Raw genomic sequence first — 15,777 nt, 5'->3', positions numbered from 1 at the left:
ATTTTAATCTAATTTTTCTGGATTATTTCTTCTAGACCTATAAAATACTTTTTATTGGAGAAAAAGTTTCACTAAAAACTGTCACAAATTTGATTTTACATATGCAATCTGATAAAATAAGAGTCCTAAAGAAGTCTTCGAAGGTCTTAAAAGTTATATAAAGTCGAGGCGAAAAATGTCCAAGCAAACAAAAATTGAATACGAGGATGCCAAAAGATAGATACTGGGCTTTTTTGGTTTTAATTTGCATCTCTGGCCTAAAACTAAGCAGTCCCGAAACACAAACAATTTTTGAAGATTAGAAAGCGTTTGAAACAACCAGCGTATGTAGAACTGGTTTTGAAAATTGACATCTTTCAATAAGGGACTGCAAATTTAATTGCAATGCAAAAATATATGTCAAACACAATCTGTTCATTAAGATAACATGTTTCCAAGAAGCAGTACAATTTTTCTCATCTACGAAAGAAACACAAGATCTAATCAAATTTTTTGAAATTGTTGAACTGCCTCATAAACGATTGCGGAAAAACATCAATTATGAAGCGTCACATTTTTTTCACCTACCATAATACTTTGACTTTAACTTGAGATCAGAAGCGGTTAGAAACCATTGGTGTTAACATAACAAAACTTTGAAAAACAGTACTGTGAACATTGTTGGGAATTTTGAAAACGTTTCTATTGGCTTGAATAAGTTTTTCATTGACAAAGAAAGCAGTTTACAGTGTACCAGCTAAAAAGTATTCACATAACTAGCTAAGTAGTTATTTTCTTCTTAATGATCATCTAGTAAGACTTATCTATGACTTGAATTGAAATAATTTTTTGTGTGAAATGGTGAAACTTTTTGTTAAAATTTTTCTCTTTTCGTCACTTTGAAGTTGGATAATTCGCCTTTTTTGTCTGAAGAAAACATTTTTTTCGTAGGCGACAATTGAAAACATATCACTACACCCCATTCTCCAGGCCCCATTTTTGATGGATTCATATGAAAACGTAAAAGAAACCTGCTTCAGGCATTTTACCATTTATTACATTACCGTTACTATTTTCAAGTTATTCTCATATCTCTTTTTGGTAAGAGTTCATAAGTTTTTTGCCAGACAACTGTGAGTTTGTTTAGCTGTTTGATGAAATTATAGGTCGCAATGTAGGTAAAGTACCCTCAAATTGTCATGTAATGTCGTCTAAATCTTGATAAGTAGAATAGATTTTTCAAATGAAACCGTAAAATTAGTTTGAGATTTTTTTGCGATTTATGCACGTTTTGCAACTGGATTTTTTCACTTCTATAAGATTTTAAATTTTTTTTTACAATGATCCCCCTATAAATTGTTAACCTTTGAAATTGGGATACGCAACAATTCAAATTTTTACGACAGCAGACACGGTAGCTGTTCAGATTTTCAATAACAGCCGAGATTAAATAACTCGTATAATTTTAAATAGAGCTTGTGTGTCGTCAAGTCAGTCAGTTAATTTTGATTCAATAATTGGTACAAAATTTTAGTCAGAGTTAACGTTTGTAATTATTGGTAGTAATGGCAATCAATTTTTTTGTTTTGAATATTTCATACTGAGATCCTGCAAACTTCAATCGATTAATTCCACAAGAAATCTAAAGTTTATTCATTTTTATATAATTGACAAAAAAACTAACATTCACTCGCAAATGCTCACTCGCAAAAAACGCTCAAATTTTTTCAAATAACTTCCCAAAAATTACTTTAAAATTAATTTGAATGATTGAAAATCATTTGACATAGAACACTAATGTTCATTCAATTTTTTGAACAAAATGCCATAACGTTTGACCAATTAATTTCAAAAATATCCCCATAAAATATATTCAAAAATTTTCAAAAGAATGCCCCCAATAGTCATTCGAATGCTTTCACATAAATAATTAAAAAAAAAATTTTAACAAAAACGCTCTAACTTTCATTCAAACCTGTCCCTAACCATTCTCTAATATTCATTCAAATCAATTGAAATTCTTCAAAAAAAAATCTATTATTTACTAGAATTTAATAGAAAAAAATTGACCAAGAAGCAAACAATTTTTTCTCACTGTTCAACGAAAGATTCTCTTGTTAAAATTTTCATAGAAAATCCGAAAACTGTTTTTTTTTCCTTTTTTTCGCAAAAGTAACCCTGTACTCTTTTGCATATAATCAGATAATCAAATCTAATATTCAATCATTTTTTTGCAAAATCCCACCCGGAGGTTGATGGCAGAGTAAATCAGCGCTGAATCAGTCTAGAGAAATTCTGTTTTTTAGGATGGTCAGTACTCTGTTCATGTCAACATTTCCAATGACTAGTATGATTTTTGAGTAAAAATTTTTTCATGAAAAACAATATATTCAACTGAACTCCCGCCAACAAGGTTTGCTCTATATGCGTTTCGAACTTCCGCGTGCGTACTTGTGGCAATTAATTTGCGTAGCAAGTCGTAACCCCCAAGCTAAATGGGCTTTGTGGTAATTGCCTAAACACTAGCTTTTGTATAAATAGTGTAGTAATTACCAGTTATAAGCTATAAAAGTGTGATATTATTCTGCTCAGACTTAATTTTGGGGTATGAGTAATTTTCAGACTATACAGGATAAACTTAGTCTGGGAGAACTCTATGACATCAATATAACCATAATGAAGAAAAACTGCACATAAAGATACTTAAAATATTCCGGAGATGCAATGTTTCAGAACGGAACTGAGTTTTCACTCTTGAAATGCTCTGGTTCAGCGCTGATTTGCTCTGAGCCTCAAGTCCGGGCGTTCTATTAATTCGAAAATCAACTGAAGTTAAACTGAAATTTAACTTTTATAGTTTGTCAATCAAATCGCCTCAAAAATTTTGAATATTTTAACAAAAAGTTTCTCTAAAATTAATTCAAACTCTTGCACAAAAATCTTTTCGTGTTTAGTTAAATTATTTCACATATTTTCTCAAAAGGCCCATTTTCTTTCATTTGATGATTTTTGACGTATCTTGTGTCTGATTGCCCAAATTCTGAAATCATTTCCCTTTATTTTTTCTTGATTAACTTGTAAAAAAACCAAATGCATGGACTCGAATTAAAAAGTTTATTTCTGATTAAACGAGTTTATTTCTGATTAAACGAGTTTATTTCTGAGTCTTCTTTTCCGATTGACCTCAAAAGAGCTTTGGTCTCACCTCTTTACAAAAAAAGGAAACACAGAAGATCCCACTAACTATCGTCCAATATCAGTAACCGGCGCATTGGCAAAAATCTTTGAGCAAGTTATAAGCAACCAAATTAATGACTATTTGACCTCAAATAACTCGCTGTAACCTAAACAGTTTGGATATAGGAAAAAATTGTCCACAACAGATGCCATACTACAATGTACAGAATATGTAAGAACTGAAATGGATAAAAGAATACAGTTTGTGGAGCATTCTTCGATCTCTCAAAAGCATTTTACTCAATCTCACACGAAATACTAATAGAAAAATTGAAATGTTTAGGATTCGACGGAACATCTACACAATTGATTAGATCATATTTGAAAGACAGAACTCAAAAAGTAGTTTTCTCGGGAAATGAGTCCGACTGGATTTTACTTAAGAGGTGTGCCACAAGGGACAGTATTAGGACCAATATTGTTCAACATTTATGTGAATGATCATCATAGAGCTATTGATAATGACAATTGTCAAGTAATCCAAAACGCCAATGACACTTTTCTCTATTCTTCTCATGCTAATGAAAATATAGCCAGAAAATATTTGGAAAAAAATATTGAAAAACTATGTTATTATTTCCAATCACATCAATTAATGATGAACAATAAGAAGACAGAATATATCGTGTTTGCTCCATCAAAAAAGCACGAACTCCGTCTTATCTCAATGTTATCGATGTGAACATAGGAGAATCGTCGTCGGTAATATATCTAGGAATAATATTAGACAACAAATTAAACTTTAAAGAAGAGATCAAAAGAATACTCTCCAGAATGGCCTGCAGCATCAAATTCTTGAAAAATATAAAGAACTGTTTTCCTATAAAAACTAGAGTAACACTATTGAACGCGCTTGTTTTAAGTCACATTCAATACTCATCTTTTATGCTCGTTGATATCAGAACAAATCTCATGATAACATTAGAAAAACAACTTAATTGGGGAATAGAAGTGTGTTTCAAAAGAAAAAAGTATGATTTAAGAATAAAAAACAGAATCATGCCTGTTGAATTCCTTCTCAAATATCGATATATGGTGTTTTTCTTGAAATATGTTAGGAAACAATTACCAGCTTTTAGTAACAACAATGTATTGCAATCTTCCAATTGTAAACAGAATGCGAGAACGGGAAAAAGTTATCCTGCTATGAAAAGTAATTCGGAATTCCTCGATAAATCATTGATGCTGCAAGCCATGAAATTCTACAATGAATTTCCATATGAACAAAGACAAAAACTCGATAAGGTTAAAAACATCAAAGGTTTTTTGAAAGAATTCTATTTCAAGGAATATCTGAAGGACCCAAAGGCATTGGAGTACAGAGATTTGTTTAGGGACCTTTATTAAGTTTTCATTGTTTTTAATTTCCTTAATATCCAATATATTTTTTCTATGTTTTTAGTATTCCAAACGTTGTAAATAAAATATATTCTTATTGTTTTATGTATTTTAGAATTTGTACATTGCCATTTTGTTGATACTTTTAAGGTGTGTAACATTTTGGAATTCAATGTTTTCTTTTTTTTTAAAGCGTTATATGTAGTTACCGGAAGTTCAGCTAACTTCGCGGAAAACTTTCTTTTATAAAATTGTGTTACCACACTTACCTTTGAAGTATAAACTAAATTTGTGCCGTTTCAAAAATTTTTTGTGTGTGTGATATTTTCCAACCTTTTCATCCCGCTCAATTTGTTAAATCACTCAAAGTCGTGATCGAAATTTTTATTGTCAAGAGTAACTAGGAACACATTTATAAACATAGGCTGTAATCATTACTTGCATATCCAAATGTACATTAGCTCAATTCCGATTGCTGACAACCAGACAGCATTGAGAATTTTCTCTGTTTCCTTTGCGACTAATTTGCGCTTAAAGTTAGAAATTCAGATGAATTTGGCCCAACCAAACCTAAGAATTTAATTCATCAATCAGCCATTTTAGATTTGTCTTCTTTTTAATGCGTCACGCACAACCGAAGTGTTGGTTTCTTGTACTTGATGATGATATCAAGATTCAATATCATTGATTTTTTCGTCTCCGCCGATTTTGAATACCAGATGATTCTAACAAAAGCCATTGATTATGGCGTTCCAATGACTGAGACAGAGAAATTGTTTCGATATTTCTATCAATTTTGAGATTTGACCGGAGAAGCTGCTTCTGGTTGTAAAAGAAACCAAATTTATTTTAAAAGTTTTGGAGAGTAAAGCCGACTGGTTTTAGACATATTTCAGGTCCCCTTCAGAAGTCGTATCTCACAATCTTAAACTTAAAACGTTGCTTCACGTAATGTTTTTTCTCGATTTCTTTCTTTTTTGTTACTTTCACTTATAATTGGTATATCAGAGAAAATTTTTGAAAACCTACTTATACATTTTATCAGACCGACCACTGGCAATGTCAGTTTTTCCTCTACAGGGCAGTTCGCTGAGTAGTTTTTGATCGTGATGTTTAAACTCGTTTCGAAACTTTTTTTTGGTACCGAAAGAGATTTTTCTCCCTTTCAAAAAAATATTGAATTCGGATTGAATTCAGGTTTCTTTAGACTTTTTTCTGGTTCTGACTCCACTAATTTAAAAAAATGTGGATTAAGTCTCGATGATTCCCCGTTTTGAGGTTGAAGTTCGCTTAGAGGTGCACTTTCATCAGCGCTACCCAGTGATTGTCTTGAGTTCCCTTTGTCACCCGTGATTGTCACCTTTTTGCAGCTGGTCCTCATTGTCTTTAGGATAAAGCCCAAATTTTGCCTTAGTGTCACGAGCAGCGCTTGGATTCCCTTTTCCTGCTGGATTGTAGTTCGTGCGCTCCACTATTTAAACGTTTGGGTAAATTATTTTGCCGGTTCACTTTTTAAAAACAACATGCAGAGAGTTTGCTGGTTATTTCTATTTCGATCTTTTTTTATAATTACAAATCACCTTGTCAAAACACCCTTCGCTAGGCGAATTCATGTATTTTTCCGACATGGCTTCTTGGTTTCCTCGTGATCGTGGTCAGTTCAGCACTATTTCCTCTACTAACCCAAATTATATAATACTATTTTCTCGAATGATACCTTTGAATGCCCTTTTTTACATAATAGTCGCCATCAGTTTGTTGCCGTCCGGCAGTGCACATTTTTTAAATACCAAAAACCCATTTTTTGGGTTCGTAGCCAAGTTGAGGTGCGCAACCCGAGCCAGTCCTGATCACACCAACTTTGTTCGCGCACGGGGGTTAACCTCAACCAGTCTGGCAGCACTATCTACTGTCTGGAAGGTCTGATTAGGACACCATCCATAGTCTTCACGGTCTGATCTGGGCTTTACCTTAGGTCTGGACAGTCTGATCAGAGCCCCGTCCAGAGTCTGGATAGTCTGATCATAGCGTGATCTAAGGTCTAAATAGTTGTGCGGATAGACTGAACAGAGCTGTTTACAGAGTCTGTAGGGTCTGATCAGAAACCTCTTCAGAGTCTGGAAGAAGTGCTAAGAACCAAAAGATTCAACCGAAATAAGAAGAGATAATTAACCTCCAAGTTTACTGTTTTTTGAGGAGCACTTCCCGGTTTTACTTCCCAGACCAGGCTAAAGACTAAGTTTTGGTATTTGCTGTCGAGCTGAAAATTTTTCATCGTTTGGAATAAAAATTTTTTGCCAAAGAACCTAAAAACTATACAGATAACATGACGTCTATTTTCCTGAAAAAAATACTTTATATCAATGGTTACTGCTCCTTGAACGGTAAAAAGTGTCAGTAAAAGTAATTCCAGTGCTCGACTCAAGTCTGACTGATCAAAGCTGATTTTGGGTCTGGATGGGTTGATCAGAACAGGCTTGGATCGCGCACATCGGTAGCCATGTGTTTTTGATAACAGTCATGCATGCCAATTTTCCATATTCCATGTTATTCAGTGGTTTTGTGATACGTTTAACTAGCGCATTGTCTTCTCCCATTGTTACTCTTCATCCATCAATTGGGTTTCCCGGGCCGAGGTCTCACTCTAAATCCACTCCCTAAATAGCAAGTGTACCAGGAGAGGCACGTGCTAAAAACTGTAACTTTATGAAACACCAAGTCATAATGTTGATTTTATAGATGGAATTCAATGGTTAGGAAATGGATCACTTTTTCATGGTAGCAAAAGAAGATTTGTGAAGCAAATCTCACGAAAGTTTTAACTGTTGACAAGGAACAACAGTGGGCAAAGGGTAGCCCAGGCATATCGTGCCAAAGTAACTATAACTCAAGGTTCTTTTTTGAAACACCGCCAACACTGGCGTCAGTGAAGCAAGCTGATTAGTTTGCTTCTCTGACTTTCGGCCACAGCACCACCAACACTACACATTCAATATTAACTGAAAGCGGAAAAACGCACAGTTTTTTATGGTGACCCCCCATAACCAAGCTCGAACGCGCAATCAAAAGACAAAGGCAAAGGCAAGGGCAAAGGCAAAGACCAATACCACGAATCAACCCCAAAGACCAAGCCCCCCCCCCACCGGACAATAAAGACCCCCCCACACAGTCAGCATTTCAACAACACAAAACACAAAGCAGAAAACAAATCGCCTGACAGCAATGCCGAACAGAACCATGCAACCACCCGTTTTAAAAGCAAAAATCAGGGTGATGGGGGAGAAAATTGCGAAAAACCTGCAAATCATGAGCGAATTGATTGACAGTGGGAACATAAACGCAGCGAAGAATTTCCATGAAAAGGCAGTGGAAACATTTTCGGAGTTCGAGGAAACCAGTTACGAGTTGACTTCACAGCTTGACGAAAATCAGCACGAGGAGTACATCGACAAAATCACTGACACGTGGAACAACATAGATGACATAAAAGTTAAAATTCAGAAGCACCTTTCGCAAGAAAACACCACAACAAACTTCAACACATAAGACAACAACGAGACAACAGTAACAGCCAATTCGACAGCCGATAACTCAGCAACCAAAAACAACATCAACCCTAGAGCAATTGGACAACAGCAAACATCCATCAACAGAAGTTTACACAAAGAACAACCGGAAACTAGCAATTCCGCTCAACGTGACAACCTCAACAGTTTTTGTTACGACAGACTAGCTTACTCAAGCAGCCTAAACGACCAGCAGAACAGAGTAACTGGAAGGGGGGACACACAGACATTCAATCAGCCAACAGTACAACCACTGAAATTGTTAACAACCTTATCACAACCAGTTCCATTCTATACGCCTTATGTGGAAGCTCTTCCAAAGATGGATCTTCAGAATTCCAACGGTGACCCGAGCAAATGGGCAGCTTCATGATTGGAGACACTCATCTCATTAACGGACAGAAGATGGCCTATCTACAGGGACTTGTAATTGGAAAAGCCAAAACAGCAATTAAAGGATTTGCCTGCAACGGGCACCTGTACAAGGATGCAATAAACGAGTTGAAACAGCGCATTGGGAACCCAAACGTCATCATCAGCAATTTGTTGGAGAAACTCATGAACTACAGGCCACCAACGACATCCCTTCCTTGGACAATTGTAAAATTCTCCACCTTCATAAACACCATGACAAGGACACTGAAAGAACTTAATTTCGAAGCCGATCTCAACAGCACGACAATCTTGAAGAATGTAACCGACAAACTACCTTACAGCGAACAATTCAAATGGAATCAGTTTGTTTTACGACGAAGAATTCAACAGCCGACACTTGCAGACTTCAACCATAGATTAAAGAAATAGCCGAAGCACATGAACGTTCAACGCATCAAGGACGAAACAGCACCAGCCTTAGCACAGCCAGTGACACACATCAACAAAATTCCAACTTAGATGGAACCCGACAATTTCATCAACAACCAACTCATCCTAACACGGAACAACATCAGCAACAACAACCAACACAGAACATAACCAAGTTTAGCAACGACAACAGGAACCAGTACAACCAGAGGAGCTCAACACAAATGTTTCAGGCAACAAGAGGAAGCAACAGCAACAGCCAGCCTCTGCCTTGTGTCTTCAACGACGGTAATCATCAGTTATTCCACTGCCCACTGTTTCAAGCAAAGACAGCAGATGAAAGACTACAAACGGTTTGTCAGTTGAATCTTTGCAGAAATTGTTTGGGGGCGAACCATCGAGCCAGCAATTGTCCCTCAAACCCTAACTGCAGGGAACAAGGATACAGACAACGACACAACACTATGCTACACGGTGCCAAAAGTAGATACGGACGAACACTGGCCTCAATTGTTTAAACAAACTCTCAATTGAACAACTCAAGAGGAAATGGTAACTCATTTGCAGTCATCAACAACAAAGATACAACCACAACAAAGGACACAACAGCAGCAACTAAAACAACAAATCTTCTCTATGTCATGCCAGTTATTTTACATAACAAAGATAACAAAGTTAGGACATAAGCCTTCATCGACCCAGGAAGCAGCTTGACAATACTTCTCTCGAAGACAGCTGATGAACTACGTCTTTAGAAAGAAACGCGACAACAACTTGTCTTGGAAGGAGCCAACGAAAGGGACACAAAAACTTGTTACATTGTTACGCAACTTCAACAGAAATTTCAAATTTGGAAGACGACGGACGCTACATTCTCAAACAGATATACGTTGTGGAAAACATCAATCTGCCAAAACTGAGGGAGCACCCGGGAGACATTGCCAGAAAGTATGACCACCTTAGACATGTCAATATGCCAACTCTGGATAATCTCCAAGTCACATTATTGATTGGACAGGACAACATTAACCTTATCTCACCAGTCAGATTGGAACAGGGACCATCGTCAGCACCAAGCGCGAGTCTTTTCAAACTTGGTTGGACTATTTCTGGACCTCATACAGTACTGGATGACAGCAAAACACAATATTCAATGCATCATACTGCTTTGTTTTGCAGCAATTGCCTTGAACAAATCAATGACCTCAACGAAGAAGTTTCTCTTTGGTGGAAAACAGAGACAATGCCATTGGAATCCAAAAGCAAGTCAAATGATCCAGAGGTACTGCTTGCCAACAAGATACTTAACAAAACATGCGTGAGACAAGCAGATAGACGTTATGAAACGGGACTTCTCTGGAAAGACAGCATCAGTTTGCCAGACAACCGGTCACAAGCTTTGATTCATCTGAACCATCTTGTCAACAGACTACAGAAGAAACCTGAACAGTACAAGAAATACAATGAGGGCATTCATGCAGACCTGAAAAAAGACTACATTGCAAAAGTACTCTTCCATCAACAGAAAGATACAGGATGGTACATACCACACTATGGTCTTGTCAACCCAAACAAACCCGACAAGATACGAAAAATCTGCAATGCCAAAGCACCACAAAGCGGAACAAGCCTCAATGACAAACTCTTAGCTGGAAATGACCTCCTCGGGAATATGCTTGGAGTTTTGCTACGATTCCGACAGGGAGCCGTCACCATCCAGGGAGACATCGAAGCGATGTTTATGCAAATCGGAGTACAACAAAAAGACCGACGTTATCTGCGATTCATGTTGAGAAAACCAAACAGCCAAGAATTAGATGTGTACGAATACCAACGACACACCTTTGGAGCCAGGTACTTACCAGCTTGCGCAAATTTTGTTTTGCAACAGACAGCCAAAGAAGACATCGATTATAACCCAAATTCCCTGGAGATAATTCAGCGGACATTCTACATGGATGACATGATTGCATCTTTCAGCGACACCATCACAGCATTCATTACAGCCAAGGATGTCAAAGATACTCTGAAAAAAGGTAAATTCAATCTGACAAAATGGTGCAGCAACAGCCGTGAGTTTTGTCAGCAGATGCAAGAGGATCTATGCAAGCCAGTGGAGGAGCTCTTCAGTAAAGGTTTTCATCAAAGAGTACTTGGAGTTTACTGGAGCTTGGACGAAGACAAACTATTATTTAAAGCGAAAGACAGAAAGCACCTAAACAGGAAAACTTGGACTCAACGCAAGTTTCTGTGTTTTGTGTCAAGTTTCTACGATCCTTTGAGAATCATATCGCCATTCCTCATCCGAGCGAAGATACTACTGCGAGAACTGTGGAGAGATGGACGCAAATGGGACAAAGCCATCAGTGGAGACAATGGAAAGGCCATCAAGGATTGGGTAGAGGAAACGGAACTGTTAGGTACGGTAGGGGTAAACAGGTTGGTAGGTGGTACAGGACTTGGGGACACAATGGAACTTGATGTATTCTGCGACGCATCATTGGAAGCAACAGCAGAGGTAGCGTACATCAAGACAACCAAGGAACAACAATTCGTTTTCTTACGGGAAAAACAGAGTGGCACCCTTACGTCAAACAACATTTCCCAGACTAGAACTGCAAGCAGCACTTTATGCAGCAAGATTGAAGAAAACAATGAGGATGAAATGGATTTCAAGTTTGACAAAATCTTTTTATGGAGTGACAGCACGACCAATCTCAGTTGGAGAAAGAACTTCAAATTGAAACACAAGATGTACATCGGAAACCGAATTGCCGAAATAAGGGATCTCACAACCACTAATCTGTGGAACTACGTCAATACTAAGGACAACCCAGCAGATCAAGGAACGAGAGGACTTAAAGTAATAGAGATGAAAGAAAAATCTCTTTGGTTACAGGGACCACAGTTTCTTCTATCTTCTAACAACAACTGTACAACTGACGAACAACAACATGAAAATGACTTCTTGAACAGCGCAGAACAGAAGACTCAGGTAACACGACGACAGCCAATTGACAAGGACCTCATTGATGCCAGAAGGTTTAGCCAGTGGTTGAAACTCAGAGCCGTCATCATCAAAAAGAAAAACCTCCGAAACGAAACGAGAACACGTGACCAGCAGATCATAGATGCAGAGAACTTTATTTTCCGTCTATCTCTGCAACAACCGTTCGACGAGGATATAAATCAACTAACACACAACGAGACAACTCAAAAAAGGAGTAGATTGATTCCGCTGACACCTTCAACAGACGAAGATGGTATCATTCGTTCAAACAGCAGACTAGTCAACGCACCAGTTTCAACAGCAACGAAAAAACCAATAATTTTAGACGGAAGAAACAAAATTATACGTCTTTTACTGGAACTGCAACACAACATCAATGGTCATGTTGGAGTCGAACAGCAAACACGTAGCATTCAGTTGAATTACTGGGTTCTTCAATGCAAAACAGTAATGAAGAAGATCTCAAATAAATGCTACGAATGCAGACGACAGAGACAACTCAACAGCCAGCCTCAGATGTCAGATCTTCCGAGCTACCGATTCCCAGTCAAATCTGTAGCCTTGAAGGAAACCGGAGTAGATTTTTGTGGGCCCTTCAAAATCCACAGCCAGATCAACACAGCCATGAATATTTACTGTTGCTTATTCACCTGTCTGACGATACGAGCCGTTCATATCGAAGTGACCAGGAACTTGCAAAAAGAATCATGCATAATGGCATTCCAACGATTCTTCAGCCAACGATGACTACCGGAAAGAATTCACAGCGACAACGCCTTGAATTTCAGCAGTACAGCAAAGACCTTCCAGGAAAGCAGCTTCACAACTACAGAGATACAGGAATATGCGGAATCGAAAAAGATTGCATGGAAATTAATTCCACTGGGAGCAACACATTTTGGTGGAACATGGGAACGCCTCATTGGGATGAGCAAACGACTCTTCTTCAATATCGCCGGATCTAGGAAACTCCAGGAAGACAGTTTCTCAACCCTTATTTGCCAATTGGAAGCTCTGCTCAACAGCAGACCTCTAACATCAGTCAGCAGTGAAATACGCGATGTGGAAAGCCTGACAGGACTGCCAGCAGACACTACAATTAGCACCAGTGACAGAGAAACAGGAAAACTATGGAACAATGTCAACGGTATCATGAACGAATTTTGGACACGCCTTTTAAAGGAATATCTCCCAACACTCAGACAACGTCGAATATGGCATTCAACAGTTGATGGGATAGAAGTAGGGGACATGGTATGGATACTGGAAAACAACACACCCAGGGGTATTTGGCCGGTAGGTAGGGTACAGAAGGTAAATAAAGGTAGGGATAATGTGGTAAGGTCTTGCCTGGTTAAAACATCAAAAGGGGATTTTGTTAAACCAGCTATTAAACTTAGTTTAATCAACGCCAAATCAACATAAAGGTTATCAATAGTAAATGGAGAACAATAACTTAAACATAATTTGAAGCAAACTTGATATCGGTTTTGGGCTTAAGGTAATGTGAAAGATGAATATTTTAGAGTTCATTTCAATGAGTTACCAATTCAAAGGGACTTTTAGGTATCATTCAGGTACGTTTAGGGATTTCAACAAGTAACTCACAAGGATACTCTAGTTAGCAAAACTTATCGTATATTAGAGAAATACTCTCAAATGGGAAAATTTAGGCAGGTAGGTTTAACAGGAAGACAAATTCTAGATAGACATTAGGTAAGTTTTGGAATTCAAATGCACAAATAATTAGCTTATTGCAAAACAGCAGAGAGTTGAACGGACAGGATAACGGTATGTTGAATAGGTATATGACACTAAACAGCTTAGGTAAAACCAGACATCAGCGGTAAAAATTAATACAAAACATTTGGTATTCCAACAAACTCTAATTAGGGAAAAACAGTTAAACTTAGGCAATAGATACGAGGTAGTGGTAGGTTTAGGTAGGTAGGGAACACGGGGAGCATCAGTTTCTCAAGTTTCAAGGAGCAGACCAGCAACAACAACATTTCCAGAAAATGTTCAGTATTTGACATTCGCCAATCAGCCAATACAAAAGTCGATTCAGAACAACTACAACTGTAAACAGTAAAACGCAATCAGCACAAAAAGCAATTCAACTTTCCAGCATACCACTATCATAAAACACTACATGCAGCACGTTGAAAACCAGCACACAGCAACAATCTACAGCCAACACCAACGGAAGACATCAACAGAAATTTCACGACAAAAAAAACACTTCAGCAAGAATTACTTCAGCAGAAACAGCAGCATTGTTCGAACAGCAGTCAACGCATTCTTCAATAGCAAACATCATCAAAGTCAGATCAGACATACTTGTAGATATGGACGAGTCCATAACTTCGAGATCAGCGTTTTATTGAGGACACAACTCAATACAACATTTCAACATAATCATCAGCAGATGAAGTAAGAAAAACAGTTGTGCTACACAAAAGACACAACAGAGCAAAAGAGAACACGACGAGACGACAAAGAGCAACTTCAAACAGACTTCAACAACAACAACAGATCGAGTACAAACTTTCTGATTTTTGGTGCCCAAAAAAGGTGGCCTAGTGTACCAGGAGAGGCACGTGCTAAAAACTGTAACTTTAAGAAACACCAAGTCATAATGTTGATTTTATAGATGTAATACAATGGTTAGGAAATGGATGGCTTTTTCATGGTATCAAAAGAAGATTTGTGAAGCAAATCTCACAAAGGGTTTAACTGTTGACAAGGAACAACAGTGGGCAAAGGGTAGCCCAGGCATATCGTGCCAAAATAACTATAACTCAAGGTTGTTTTTTGAAACATCACCAACACTGGCGTCAGTGAAGCAAGCTGATTAGTTTGCTTCTCTGACGTTCGGCCACAGCACCACAAACGCTACACATTCAATATTAACTGAAAGCGGAACACCGCACAGCAAGGATTTGGGTTTAATGGGTATTTTTTTCCTATTTATCGGGAAAAGAGCGTAAGGCAGTAATTTTGAAAAAACATAAACTGTATTTACACTCTTTTCCCCAGTTTTTTCACACTCCTTGCAAAGAGTGTTGAATAGGGTAAATTGCTAATAAAAATTAAACTCTTACACAATTACCATTATAACCAAACCGAAACGCCTAATAGTTCTAGAAAAATTTGGCGCAATGGTTAATGTTCAAAGTGAGAGTAACTTATTCGACAGAGGGAAGAGCGGGTGCAATCCTCGCTATCTTTTTGCATTTTTTTAAAAATACACCCTTTTAATCACAGTGTTCCATCCTTAAATAAGAGGATAATTAGGGATGTAATTCTGGTATCTTTACTTTTTTTAAACTCTTTTCCCCGTTATTTTTGGGGAAATCCTCGGCACAGGTTAGCTTTGTTGGAGATGACCTGCGGATTCTACTTTAACCAGCTCTTTAGATGTCAACGCTAAAAATTGAAAATTTAGTTAAGATTGGTACTAAATGCGTTGAACTTATGTAAGATTTGTTTTTGAGACTTTGGAAAGAAAGCATTGCATAACCTTGGGTTTAAGATAGCGTTGGTCTTACATAATTTTACGTTTCTAAGCGTAGATAATATATAATTTTTGTTGATTTTAGTGACCGTAGTATATAATTTCGCTTTGCTTTTAGAGTAGATATCAAATATGTTTGCGTTTTTAACTGCAGGTCTTACATAAATTCAACGTTCAATCTTAAGTTTTGATCTTCATCCTTTAGCGTTTTTAATTGCTTTGATATTAGGTAAGTTCAATTTTCAGTTTTAGCATATGCTTTTTATATTTTAGAGAAGATTTTAGCAGTCAACCTAAAAAGACTGATCACTTTTTTGCTTTTATCT

The 15,777-nt window shown here is 37.4% G+C and overlaps 2 protein-coding genes across 3 annotated transcripts in view; one reads left to right on the top strand and one right to left on the bottom strand.

The window, feature by feature from the left end:
- Positions 1-15,777, bottom strand: part of LOC142344936 (NEDD4 family-interacting protein 2-like) — a 316,413-nt gene that overhangs the window by 116,932 nt on the left and 183,704 nt on the right. The gene's annotated exons all lie outside the window — the stretch shown is intronic.
- Positions 8,478-12,681, top strand: LOC142345146 (uncharacterized). Its single transcript, XM_075397235.1, has 3 exons — positions 8,478-8,813; positions 8,912-9,407; positions 9,764-12,681. The coding sequence occupies exons 1-3, from the start codon at positions 8,478-8,480 to the stop codon at positions 12,679-12,681; spliced, it is 3,750 nt and encodes a 1,249-aa protein (XP_075253350.1).

This window comes from Convolutriloba macropyga, chromosome 8, assembly GCF_964194025.1.
Source record: "Convolutriloba macropyga chromosome 8, txConMacr16.3, whole genome shotgun sequence".
NCBI classification, from domain to species: domain Eukaryota; kingdom Metazoa; phylum Xenacoelomorpha; order Acoela; family Convolutidae; genus Convolutriloba; species Convolutriloba macropyga.
Note: the sequence above shows the minus strand (reverse complement) of the source record. Positions and strands in the feature narration are given on the sequence as shown.